General features: G+C 44.2%; 1 protein-coding gene across 1 annotated transcript in view; it reads right to left on the reverse strand.

Annotated features, from left to right (window-relative positions):
* The window catches only part of LAMC3 (laminin subunit gamma 3), a 55388-nt gene that overhangs the window by 2000 nt on the left and 38900 nt on the right, over nt 1-14488 (reverse strand). Inside the window, exons 21-27 of the mRNA XM_025177396.2 lie at nt 14344-14478; nt 13392-13509; nt 12194-12346; nt 9752-9854; nt 3730-3929; nt 2250-2396; nt 2075-2174 (exon numbers count right to left, since the gene is read on the reverse strand). Coding sequence (XP_025033164.1) covers nt 2075-2174; nt 2250-2396; nt 3730-3929; nt 9752-9854; nt 12194-12346; nt 13392-13509; nt 14344-14478 — 956 coding nt within the window. The remainder of the gene's footprint in view (nt 1-2074; nt 2175-2249; nt 2397-3729; nt 3930-9751; nt 9855-12193; nt 12347-13391; nt 13510-14343; nt 14479-14488) is intronic.

Genomic DNA, 14488 nt, shown 5'->3' on the forward strand with positions numbered 1-14488 from the left:
GTGAATTAGGGAGGTGTCTACCTGAGTCACTTCTGAATATTATCTTGTTGTTCTGGACTTAAAAAATGTTTCAGCCCCTTTGGCCTAGGGAAAGAATTTGACATATTTCCATCAAGGTCCTCTTCCTGAGTCTCTACATCCAACCTTCGTGCTATAATGCCACTGTGCTTCTGATTTTCCTAAATCTTTATACCCCTAATTTCCCCCCCCGATGATGATTTATTATGATTTATGATTTATAAATAATAAATCATAATAAATAATAAATAATAATGCCTTCAGATACACATTACGGGGCCTTCAGAGCAGTCGCCTTGCGAGTTATTGGCAGAAAGTAAAGACAGATCGATTTTAAATGACTTTGGGAATCAATTCCTGCTTCTAGTTCTTACGGTACCCCGTCTCTGTGCTGTAGCTTTGCAGCTGAGCCTCCGCTGAATATTCCACTGGGTTTCTTACTCGTTTTTCCTTCCATGGGGTGCCCTTTAACCTTTTCCCAAACCATCTTTGCCCGGCCAGTTAAAGATCTGGTGGCTTTGCTCGTGCAAAACGCTACGCGTTTTACTTAGTGCTAAATTTGGATTGCAGCTGAATCTAAGTGCCAAGCCAGACAATGGGCTAATTCACGAACCCGGGTTCCCCCGGTGTAAGCCCATGCTTGTTATCTTCCAACCCAGCTGGAAGCCATAACAAGAGAAGAAACAGAAAGCGTTAAGCTTCTGCATCAAGCCTGAAAGCTAAAAAAAAGATCCTGCATTCTGCGCTCTCGCCAAAACTCCTTCTGGATCCAGACAGACCAAACCGCCGTGCGTAAATATTGTAAATTCTAACTATGTTAGGCTTAGTCTGCTCACCCATTTCTACAGAGGCCTTGCCGAAATGGGGTCAAGGACCACCGGGTCACGCAAACACACTCCACGCGTGACTCGAAAAACATTTCTGTTGCCATCCAGTTCAAGGCATAAACGTGCCACCCTGGGTGCTTCCGTCGCGAATCTCATCTCAGATTTTGGACCGCAACTTCCTCGAGCAGGGCTTCTCAAGCTTAGCCAGTTTAAGACGGGGGGACTTCAACTCCCAGAATCCCCCAGCCAGCGTGCCTGGATTTCAACTCCCAGAATTAAGATGGGCGGCCATATACATCTTATAAATAAATAAATAAATGAAAGGCCCAGAAGGGTCGGGCGTAACCCTGGAACGCTTCGTTGATTTGATTGCTTCTAAGCAATCAACGTTTGACTCCAGACAGAAATACAGGGTATTAATTTAAACGCTGTTAAATGTTGTTTAAATGTTTTCTCGGTGTGTGCTTATATCTAAACACAGTACAATCACTTATTTTCTCCTGTCACCACAACCCTGTAAGGTAGGCCAGGATACCAGATTGTGGTTGGCCCCAAGTCCTCTCGGGGAACTTCCACGGCCGAAGTGAGGTCTCCTGGTGTTATCCCATCCCCTTCACCATGACACATCCCTCGCGCCAAAGAAACATTTCAATAAACATTAGATTTGCTAGGTATTAATTTGGGGCTCAGTGGCTTCGACTGCCGCTTTTTTGGCCGGTCCAAGTCAAATTCAGAGAGCTTGTCTCAAGCCGCGCCAGAATGAAAGGCTGACCTGCTTGATTTCTGCCTGCAGAGAGGCTATTAGAAAGGATCAGTGGAAGATAGAGTGGAAGAAAATTGGCACAAGGGATAACTTTTTAAGTTGATTAATTGAAGCAGGCTGGATTACGAAATCTTGGCACCGGGAAACCACAGAAATGATGCTAAGGAAACAGTATGGATTTCTCCATGGAACCTCAACCCCAAAGTGATTTTATTTTATTTTTTAAACAAGAGCCTGCCCTCTAGTGGTAGCGGTGGGAAGTGCTGAAGGCTCAACCATGGAACAGGTGTGTCTCTGCCAGGTAAAACCGAATCCACAGGTATGCTTGATCACCCTCCCTCTGATGCCTTTCAGCTCTCTATTTTAACACAACCTGCACCAGCTAATGCATGCAGTCGCACAACCTGGCAAGCTCGGTTTGCGCTAACCTTGGTTAGTTAAAATGGGCCACGAATGGGGTACTCACCTAGACTGGAGAGCAGGTGGTTGAGCGCTCTAATGTCCATCTCCAGGGAGCGCTGGGCCTCTCGGAGGTCCTTGCCAAGACTGTTCATCTCCACCACGACCTGCAAACAAGACAAGTCTCGCATTACCTCCTCCAATGCTCCCTGCCCTGATGTACCTTAGCGAAGGTGACTGACCTCCTCAGGTTTCCCAAGCTGGATCCCCAGTTCTTTGGCCCTGTCTTCCTGTCTGGAGAGTTCTGCCATGGTCAGAGCAACCTGGGCGGAAACTTTGCCAGCCTGCTTCCTCTTCTGCTTTGCGCTCCTTAGCATGTCCTCGGCTGCCTGCAGGAAAAAACGGTGAAGCACAGGAGGAAAGGTTGTGAATCCACAAAGCTTCCCTCACGCCACGCTCGAGTCCGGTGGTTTCAGAGACACAGCCACGTTGTTTTCCTCGGTACCAAAGTAGCCTCCTTCTCAGCTCCTTTTCCATTTCCCTTGTCTAGCCAGGATTTCTTAGTGGCCTCCCATCCGAGTACTAACGGAGTCTAATTCGGCTTAGCTTTTTTCTTTCTTTCAAAAAAAGCCCTTATTTATCAGACCAAAAATAAAAAATAAAAAATTGAACCACAGAAAAAGAAAGAAAAGAAAACAAAAACAACTGTGATATAACTTTTGTGTATGCATGTACTTTTTTAAAGATCAGCCAAGATCTAAACCAGTGTTTCTCAACCTCAGCAACTTTAAGATGGGTGGCCTTCAACTCCCAGAATTCCTCAGCCTGCATGCTGGCTGGGGAATTCTGGGAGTTGAAGGCCACCCATCTTAAAGCATGGTGGCTGGGGAATTCTGGGAGTTGAAGGCCACCCATCTTAAAGCATGGTGGCTGGGGAATTCTGGGAGTTGAAGTCCACCCATCTTAAAGCATGCTGGCTAGGGAATTCTGGGAATTGAAGTCCACCCATCTTAAAGCATGCTGGCTAGGGAATTCTGGGAGTTGAAGTCCACCCATCTTAAAGCATGCTGGCTAGGGAATTCTGGGAATTGAAGTCCACCCATCTTAAAGCATGCTGGCTAGGGAATTCTGGGAGTTGAAGTCCACCCATCTTAAAGCATGCTGGCTAGGGAATTCTGGGAATTGAAGTCCACCCATCCTAAAGCATGCTGGCTGGGAAATTCTGGGAGTTGAAGTTCACCCATCTTGAAGCATGCTGGCTAGGGAATTCTGGGAGTTGAAGTCCACCCATCTTAAAGCATGCTGGCTAGGGAATTCTGGGAGTTGAAGTCCACCCATCTTAAAGCATGCTGGCTAGGGAATTCTGGGAGTTGAAGTCCACCCATCTTAAAGCATGCTGGCTAGGGAATTCTGGGAGTTGAAGTCCACCCATCTTAAAGCATGCTGGCTAGGGAATTCTGGGAGTTGAAGTCCACCCATCTTAAAGCATGCTGGCTAGGGAATTCTGGGAGTTGAAGTCCACCCATCTTAAAGCATGCTGGCTAGGGAATTCTGGGAGTTGAAGTCCACCCATCTTAAAGCATGCTGGCTAGGGAATTCTGGGAGTTGAAGTCCACCCATCTTAAAGCATGCTGGCTGGGCAATTCTGGGAACTGAGGTCCAGACATGTTAAAGTTGTTGAGCGTGAGAAACAGTCCTCTAGAAAGCGCGACTTACTCCTACCTCAGCATTTTTCTTGGAGACGGATTCCCCATCGCTGGCGGTTTTGAGGGCCTTTGCAGAAATGGGTCCAGAATTGCTCAAGGCTCTCTGGGCCTGTCTGATCTTCCTCTGAGCCTCCACAATTGCCCTGTCCCGCACTGCCACCCTTTTCCTCTTTACAACGGTGCGGCCTTTCAGACGTGCAGCCCGGTTCTTCATTCCTGCTGGCGAAAGAAGGGGGTGGTTATCCTGCTTCAAGCTGGATGAAGTACATTCCCTACAAGGGGCTCATAATTCATCGGCAGTTTTCCACCATTCCAGTTATCATTAAGAAGAAAAACACATCAAGGCCCTAGTCCTCATTGTCGTGTAGAAAAAAATGGAAAAAAATGCTGCTACGGGGGACCAAGATGATTTGGGCTCAGTTTGTCAAATGGTAATCCAACACACTCCCCTGTTCTTTAGCATCTTTATGGTTCATACCTGACAGATAGATAGATAGATAGATAGATAGATAGATAGATAGATGGAAGGAAGGAAGGAAGGAAGGAAGGAAGGAAGGAAGGAAGGAAGGAAGGAAGGAAGAACAGGATGGATGGATGGATGGATGGATGGATGGATGGATGGAATAGATAGATGATAGAATAGATAGATAGATAGATAGATAGATAGATAGATAGATAGATAGATAGATAGATAGAGATGCTATGTTAACCTACCTCTTAGGTTAAAATCTGAGAATTTTAGCTTCATGTCTTAGTTTTAGATAAATACACACTCTGTTTCTTAGGTTTAGAGATTTACTTTACACCAGTAGTGACAGCGGTAATAATATTCTATCGTATTCTGAGGAGCAGGGAATGGAAAAGTATTGTGCCTGTGATTCTTGCAGGACACCAAGGTAACCTAGATAACCTATTACAGGGATACGAGATGCATTCACCCATAGCTGACCCTTCTAGGTAAGCCTACATCTAACCTAGATAACCTATTAAAGGTATACGGCATGTAATCACCCATAGCTGACCCTTCTATATAAGCCTACATCTAACATAGATAACCTATTAAAGGTATACGAGATGTATTCACCCATAGGTGACCCTTGTATGTTAGCCTACATCTAACCTAGATTACCTATTAAAGGTATACGAGATGTATTCACCCATAGGTGACCCTTGTATGTTAGCCTACATGTAACCTAGATAACCTATTAAAGGTATACGGCATGTAATCACCCATAGCTGACCCTTCTATATAAGCCTACATCTAACATAGATAACCTATTAAAGGTATACGAGATGTATTCACCCATAGGTGACCCTTGTATGTTAGCCTACATGTAACCTAGATAACCTATTAAAGGTATACGGGATGTATTCACCCATAGCTGACCCTTCTAGATAAGCCTACATCTAACCTAGATAACCTATTAAAGGTATAGGCGATGTTTTCACCCATAGGTGACCCTTGTATCTTAGCCAACATCTAACCTGGATTACCTATTAAAAGTATATGGGATGTATTCACCCATAGGTGACCCTTCTAGTTAAGCCTACATCTAACCTAGATAACCTATTAAATGTATATGCGACGTATTCACCCATAGCTGACCCTTCTAGATAAGCCGACATCTAACCTAGATAACCTATTAAAGGTATATGGGATGTATTCACCCATAGCTGACCCTTCTAGATAAGCCTACATCTAACCTAGATAACGTATTAAAGGTATACGAGATGTATTCACCCATAGGTGACCCTTGTATGTTAGCCTACATCTAACCTAGATTACCTATTAAAGGTATACGGGATGTATTCACCCATAGGTGACCTTTCTAGGTAAGCCTACATCTAACCTCGATGACCTATTAAAGGAATATGGGATGTATTCACCCATAGCTGACCCTTCTAGATAAGCCTACATCTAACCTAGATAACCTATTAAAGGTATATGCGATGTATTCACCCATAGGTGACTCTTGTATGTTAGCCTACATCTAACCTGCATTACCTATTAAAAGTATACGGGATGTATTCACCCATAGGTGACCCTTCTAGTTAAGCCTACATGTAACCTAGATCAGATATTAAGGTACACAGGATGTATTCACCCATAGCTGACCCTTCTAGATAAGCCTACATCTAACCTAGATAACCTATTAAAGGTATACGAGATGTATTCACCCATAGGTGACCCTTGTATGTTAGCCTACATCTAACCTAGATTACCTATGAAAGGTATACGGGATGTATTCACCCATAGCTGGCCTTTCTAGATAAGCCTACATCTAACCTAGATAACGTATTAAAGGTATATGCGATGTATTCACCCATAGGTGACCCTTGTATGTTAGCCTACATCTAACCTAGATTTTGTATTAAAGGTATACGGGATGTATTCACTGATAGGTGACCCTTCTAGGTAAGCCTACATCTAACCTAGATAACCTGTTAAATGTATATGGGATGTATTCACCCATAGCTGACCCTTCTAGATAAGCCTACATCTAACCTAGATAACCGATTAAAGGTATATGCGATGTATTCACCGATAGGTGACCCTTGTATGTTAGCCTACATCTAACCTGGATTAGCTATTAAAAGTACATGGGATGTATTCACCCATAGCTGACCCTTCTAGATAAGCCTACATCTAACCTAGATTACCTATTAAAGGTATACGGGATGTATTCACCCATAGGTGACCCTTCTAGGTAAGCCTACATCTAACCTAGATAACCTATTAAATGTATATGGGATGTATTCACCCATAGCTGACCCTTCTAGATAAGCCTACATCTAACCTAGATAACCAATTAAAGGTATATGCGATGTATTCACCGATAGGTGACCCTTGTATGTTAGCCTACATCTAACCTGGATTAGCTATTAAAAGTACATGGGATGTATTCACCCATAGCTGACCCTTCTAGATAAGCCTACATCTAACCTAGATAACCTATTAAAGGTATACGGGATGTATTCACCCATAGATGACCCTTCTAGGTAAGCCTACATCTAACCTAGATAACGTATCAAAGGTATTCGGGATGTATTCACCCATAGGTGTCCCTTTCCTATTACCCTACATCTAACCAAGATAACCTTTTAAAGGTATAGGGGATGTATTCACCCATAGGTGTCCCTTCTATGTTAGCCTACATCTAACCTAGATTACCTGTTAAATGTATATGGGATGTATTCACCCATAGCTGACCCTTCTAGATAAGCCTACATCTAACCTAGATAACCTATTAAAGGTATATGCGATGTATTCAGCCATAGGTGACCCTTGTATGTTAGCCTGCATCTAACCTGGATTACCTATTAAAAGTACATGGGATGTATTCACCCATAGCTGACCCTTCTAGATAAGCCTACATCTAACCTAGATAACCTATTAAAGGTATACGGGATGTATTCACCCATAGATGACCCTTCTAGGTAAGCCTACATCTAACCTAGATAACCTATCGAAGGTATTCGGGATGTATTCACCCATAGGTGTCCCTTTCCTATTACCCTACATCTAACCAAGATAACCTTTTAAAGGTATAGGGGATGTATTTACCCATAGGTGACCCTTCTAGATAAGCCTACATCTAACCTAGATTACCTATTAACGATATATGCGATGTATTCACCCATAGGTGACCCTTGTATGTTAGACTACATCTAACCTGGATTACCTATTAAAAGTATATGGGATGTATTCACCCATAGGTGACCCTTCTAGATAAGCCTACATCTAACCTAGATAACCTATTAAAGGTATATGCGATGTATTCAGCCATAGGTGACCCTTGTATGTTAGCCTGCATCTAACCTGGATTACCTATTAAAAGTACATGGGATGTATTCACCCATAGCTGACCCTTCTAGATAAGCCTACATCTAACCTAGATAACCTATTAAAGGTATACGGGATGTATTCACCCATAGATGACCCTTCTAGGTAAGCCTACATCTAACCTAGATAACCTATCGAAGGTATTCGGGATGTATTCACCCATAGGTGTCCCTTTCCTATTACCCTACATCTAACCAAGATAACCTTTTAAAGGTATAGGGGATGTATTTACCCATAGGTGACCCTTCTAGATAAGCCTACATCTAACCTAGATTACCTATCGAAGGTATTCGGGATGTATTCACCCATAGGTGTCCCTTTCCTATTACCCTACATCTAACCAAGATAACCTTTTAAAGGTATAGGGGATGTATTTACCCATAGGTGACCCTTCTAGATAAGCCTACATCTAACCTAGATTACCTATTAACGGTATATGCGATGTATTCACCCATAGGTGACCCTTGTATGTTAGCCTACATCTAACCTGGATTACCTATTAAAAGTATATGGGATGTATTCACCCATAGGTGACCCTTCTAGATAAGCCTACATCTAACCTAGATAACCTATTAAAGGTATATGCGATGTATTCAGCCATAGGTGACCCTTGTATGTTAGCCTGCATCTAACCTGGATTACCTATTAAAAGTACATGGGATGTATTCACCCATAGCTGACCCTTCTAGATAAGCCTACATCTAACCTAGATAACCTATTAAAGGTATACGGGATGTATTCACCCATAGATGACCCTTCTAGGTAAGCCTACATCTAACCTAGATAACCTATCGAAGGTATTCGGGATGTATTCACCCATAGGTGTCCCTTTCCTATTACCCTACATCTAACCAAGATAACCTTTTAAAGGTATAGGGGATGTATTTACCCATAGGTGACCCTTCTAGATAAGCCTACATCTAACCTAGATTACCTATTAAAGATATACGGGATGTATTCACCCATAGATGACCCTTCTAGGTAAGCCTACATCTAACCTAGATAACGTATCAAAGGTTTCGGGATGCACATCTATCCTTGGTAACCTCTTAACTGTATTCACCTGCAGTGACACCTCTTGAGAAAACGACAGATATGGGGCGGGGTCCATTGCCCAGGAGAGATCAATTGGAAATCCCAGTTAAGGCGATGGAGAACCTCTTGAACCCTCCGTAATCTCTCAATGTTGTACCTCCTTGAAGCAAAATGTATAAAAACCCTGATCTCTTTGGGGAGCCTCTTCCGATAGAGGAATCGCCTTTCCTGCTGCGCACCCAGAAAGGAATTTGGTCTAAAGAGTTTCTCGTGTCCGGCAAAGTTCTTGGCCGTCGTCTCCGGGAAAGAACCCCGTTTTGGGTCCCAGAATTCTTTTAGCTTGTATTTTATATCTGCCCTTCCCCTTTTACTTTTAAACAGGTCGTTCATTGTTTTGTTCTGTCCTGGTCTTTGACTGAAATAAACTCCGAATCCGAATCTGCCCAACACGCCGATACAAACCCACGCACGCAGACACACCCACGTTCTTGGTCCTTTACACACCCAAGAGCCTGCACCCTTTGAACGGTCCCTTCCCAATACGCAACCGTCCAAAGAAGATATAGGGTGCCTGCAGAAAAGCGTGTGTGATGTGAATCATAGTCTGTGTCGTGTGTCTGCAGAAACGCACACACGGTGTCTATGATTCCATTGCGGAATTAGAAAAATATTCTCAGCCTCGCTTTTTGTCCTCACTCTTCACGATAGACCTATAAACTAGGTCTTGCCCCAGATACTTCCCCAAAACCTGAAAACAAGCCTATTTTCTTTCTCTTCTTCATCAAAGCGCAAAGCGACACCATCCAAGCAAAGCATTGACAGACGCAGAGCAGACAGATCTCTCCTGCCACAACCTCATTCTTGATTTGAACGCAGGACCAAGAAAAAATGCCAGTCCCCAAAGTGTAAGACCATTCTCCCCCCAAACCAAACCGCTGCTTAACGCCCCCCCAAATAAAAACCACTTTTTTCTGTCTTTTTTTGCACCCAGATTCATCCGTAAGACTTTATTCTAGTTCACGGTAGGATTGGCTCTGGATGGCATACATTTCTCTCCCAGAGGTTAGCTCCAGATGGAAAAGGAGTGCCTGGGTGTGAGTTTATCCCTCCTGGAGAAAATATTCTTGGGAGTAAATGGTTGGGATTATTCGCGCTTTACCGTCCAGCGTGGTCACCAAGGCCTTCGCTTCGGAAACCGCCGCCTCTCCGTTGGCGAGGGAAGATTTTGCCAGCGCGCGGGCATCGTTCGTTCTTCGCCATAACTGTGAGCCAGGAAAAAGCAAGATTAGATTAAAAACTCACTTCCTCGTGAGATGGGCGGGGTCCAGAGCTGAACTGTCAATAAATCCAAATACATTTAAAAAAGAGCCACGGAGGATTATCTCAATATAGGATTTGCTGCGGTGAGATTATTCTGCGTAAAAAGATGGGAAGGTTGGCACTGCCCGCTACGGAGGAGGGGTGGGTGAAATGGACCGATCTTGTTGAGTTGAATAAACGGGCTTCTTTGATGAGAGAAAAGACAATATCTACATTGATTGGCAGGGGCTTTTTGTTAAAAAAAAAAATGAACTTAGATCCCAACAATTGAAGAATGGACTATTAAGACAATGGACTTAGCTCAGAGGGCTAAACTTACGGATCAGTTAAATGACAAGAATATGGATGATTATGAGAATGATTGGCGACCTTTTCTTAGATACATGGAATTAACCCAAAAAATAACATTGTGTATATAAAATGTAGTTGTCGGATATTTAATTAAACAGAAAGAGAGGAGATATTTACTGGCACTAGTAAAGATGCGAAAATAACATATTTGTAGATACATTCACCGTTCAGTTAGAAACCCCACTTTTAAAATGTTCTGCTTTCCCCCCCTTTTTTTCCTCCTCTGTATTTTTCTTTCTTTACTATGTTTCTTCTTTTCCATGCATATATTGTTCTATGTCACTGGTGTTTTATATGTATCACGCAATGTCTTATATGTATTCATTTGCTATTTTTAATTAATAAAGTTGAAAAAAATAAATGAACTTATGATTTATGGTTTTGATGATGAGACAGGATAGATTATAGAAAGAAGAGAGAGGTTAAAATATAATTGCATTTATAACTGCTGTGAAGAATATCAGAAGCCCCTCCTTTATGTCTTTATATCTTTATAACTTTCTTTTTTTTCTATGTTCTTCTATGTTCTTTTCTTATTGCACTTTTAGCTTTTTCTGTTCTTTCCTTCTTTCTTTTTTACTTTTTCTGTTCTGATTTAGTTTCTTGCAGTTTTTATTATTTTTTAAAACTTTTAATAAAAACTATATAAAAAAGGGGGAAAAAAAGGAAAAAGCAAGATTAGGACCAAGAAGATCTCCCCAGAAAAGAAGTGTTGTACAGGTAGTTCTCACTTAGCGACCATAACTGGGACCGGCAACTCCGTCACTAAGCGAAGCAGGAAATCACATAACTGCGACTGCACTTTCCAGTTTGAAAGTGACAAGGCGAATCAGTTTCACACCTTTGGCTTTTGTTTGGGCACTGGGATAATTCCCAAAAAGGGAATTAATGTTTGAATTTGCATTCATTGGAGAGGAGGGGATTAGAAGAGAGTAAGGAGGCACACAGTGGGGAATACACATGGAAAGCAATGCGCTGGCACCAGCAGCGCACTACGCAAACAGCCTGGTGTATTCCCCACTGCGTGCCTGCTTACTCTCTTCTAATCCCTTCCTCTCCAATCTCTCTGCTCCGCAAGGAGGAAAAAAGGAAAAAAATCAAAAGTCAGGCATGAGGCAAGGCATACGGACTGTAATGGCGATCACGTAACTGAGGGATGCTGCGAAGTTTGTAAATGGGTGGTAAAGTTATTTTTTCAGCACCGTCGTAACTGAGAACGGTCGCTGAACAAGTGGTCGGTAAGCGCGGACTACCTGCAATTCTTTAACTCTGGAGCAGACTCGGCCTGAGTCATTAAGTCAAGCCATAACCTTGGGCGGTTCCTTCTGGTTGAGGATGATGTGTGAACCCAGCCCTTGAAATGACCAGCCGTGAGTTATGGGGCTGTATGCATATGGCAGTCGTACCTGGGCTGCAAATCTCGAGCTGATCGCTAGGTGGCAGACCAGAGTTAGTTTTCTGTACATCTTTACTGCCCCCTAGTGCCCATCTGGAGCTTTGCAGGGCAGATATGGAGGCCCTTTTAAAAAGTGAGCCATGGTGGCTTAGCCAGATGGGTGAACCCAGTCTTGGTTGGCTCCCTTGGACAGCTCAAAGGGCCCCATCTGTGCCTGAAAGCGCAAAGCCATCTCTAGGCGTTTTCCAAACTGCAGCTGCCAGCTAACGTAAGAATAAAGTAGCTAGTCCTCATAGTGAAAAATAGACATTCCACCCCCAACCACCAGGACTTTACTTATTAGAAAGAAAGTAGTTTGCAGCTTCTTGTAATACCTGATTTAGACCTCTGGAATGGAGCAAGGAAACACAGCCAAGATCTTGCATTGCACTGGGTTGTAACACAGTCCTTTAATTGATGGTTTCTTTGCATCCTGGTTTGTGTAGCAGGTTTTGGAGCAAAAGGAAGGTCAAAAGCAAGCTGCAGAGCACTCACCTCTTCCAGCGGCTGCACCCTCTGCAGCTCTTCCCGTAGCTCAACTTGTATAGCCAAGGACCTGTTGGTCATCAGCCTGTGTTTCGCCCCAACCAGTTGTTTAACTTCCTCCGCCGTTTGCACGAGAGTTCCAGCTTGCTCCACCAGAGGGCGCTGCAGGATCACAGGCAGGGGGTTACTTCATTGAAATAAAAACTAATCAGACTTGAGAAGGTGGTTTTATGACTACGATGATGGCATTTGTGGGTTGTTTGGGGCTTTTTTGCCCATCTGAGCCCCCCCAGTGTGGCTTATGCTCTATAAATCAGCCTTAGGCTGAAGCATTAGCCTGCTCTCCACCGGCGACTAGAATCTGCCTACAGGCGAGTACAAGGAATTCCATGCAGTTAAGGGAACAACCTAGTGGGAAAGAGATTTTTTTTTTCCTGCTTAATTTTGCCTCGTTTCCCATTTAAATCAAACTATGTGCCTATCCCCCCATTACCTGAAATAGAAAGAAACTTCCTTCTCTTCTCCCAACCCTGGAAACCTAATACTTTGGTTTTTTTGCATGCTAGGAACTTCTGTATATTTATTTTCCAAGCTGCGTTGCCCAGGACCATACAAAAAACCTAAGCAAAATGAAGAAATAAAACGAATTTCCCAAGACTGCACCCATCAGACCACCATTAAAACAGCAACAGGGACTAACCCAAGCTTGTTAAGCAAAAGACTTTCCTTTGCAGGAATCATTTAAGACAGTGTTTCTCACCCTTAGCAACTTTACAATGGGTGGACTTCGACTCCCAGAATCCCCCAGCCAGCATGCTGGGGAATTCTGGGAGTTCTGCAGCCAGCATGTTGGGGAATTCTGAAGTCCGCCTATCTTAAAGGATGCTGGCTGGGGAATTCTGCCAGTTGATGTCCACTCATCTTAAAGCATGTTGGCTGGGGAATTCTGGGAGTTCTGCAGCCAGTATAATGGCGAATTCTAAAGTCCACCCATCTTAAACATGCTGGCTGGGGAATTCTGGGAGTTGAAGTCAAGACACCTTAAAGTTGCTACAGTTGAGAGACCCTGATTGAGGAGACCTGGAATCCAACTGGAAAAGCCATCAGCTGGACAAGGAGCATAGGCAACGTGGTCCAATATGAGTCAAAACCGATTACATGAATGAAAGATGTAGGAATACCAGCCCGTAACGAACGCGTCGCTCACCAGCTCCAAAGTAGCCGTCTGCACCAGGGCCGCGTTGCTCTGATGGGCTGAAACCACGTCCCCCGCCTCTTCCATTTGCAAGACAAGCTCTTCCTGAATCCTCCGAATTTTCTCGCCTCTGCAAGGCAAACATCTCAGGTCGTCCAGCAAGTCCGCCGACTCGTCTAAGCGGCCTGCGTGGGACGTCTCTCCCCCCACCCCGGATGTCCAGGGATTCCACAAAGATCAAAACTAGAAGAAATGAGGTCCAGGGAAGAAAAAACCGAGCTGAGTCAATCCTTCCTAAAGCAGCTTCCTGGGAAGCCTTCCTGGTGGGGTCTTCCTGCCCATGTCCCCCAGAACTGGATACGGAGAGGCTCTACCCTTAAAGGCCCCCTTCGCACGTGCTTAACCAGTTCTTTTAATAACTGCCTTGGCAAGCCGGGCCAAACTCAATGCGTTTCTTTCTGGGCTTCATTTATTTGGTTTAATTTGATTTAGGTTGGCTTAACTAGGGGCTGAAGGCCTCGGGCCAATCTCAGGAGGCGGCTGATGCGGGTTTCGGCATGCAGAGAAAATACGTAGCTCTCTTGCGCGGAAGGGTTTGAATCAGCCCTTCCACCGACTGATCCCGTCATTTTTTGAAGCCCCTCTGGGCATCTAGTGGCTGGGAGTTCCACCGTTTAACGAGGAGCTCCGAGTCTCCTTTTTTGGGTCTGCCTTGACATGCAAGGGAGTGAAAAAGGCGTGATGGTTTTGTTTCAGGGGTGGTAACATCACCCTCCTCTAATGCCGCTTCTCCTGCTTGGGATTTTCAACAAACCGAAGGGGATTCCTTAGAAGACAGTCTCGCTGGAGACATTTGCAAGAGAGACCCTGAACTGGGTCCTTCCAGATATTCTGGACTACCAACTCAGAATGCCCATGGGACACAGCCCCAAGCAGGTCACAACCCTGGGTCCCATCCACTCACCTCTCGGCCATCTCTCGCCTGAACTCCCGCATCTCGCTCCCGTCTGCGACATTCTGCAGAAGACGGAAACTCGATTGGGACGCCAGCCCAGCCCTTCTGGCAACGTCTTCCACCGAGGATGCCATTTCAGCATGGCTGCAGAGAG

Source organism: Python bivittatus, unplaced genomic scaffold (assembly GCF_059951505.1).
Source record: "Python bivittatus isolate LINGU-HERP-01145 unplaced genomic scaffold, Pbiv_v1 ctg000160_np1212, whole genome shotgun sequence".
NCBI lineage: Eukaryota > Metazoa > Chordata > Lepidosauria > Squamata > Pythonidae > Python > Python bivittatus.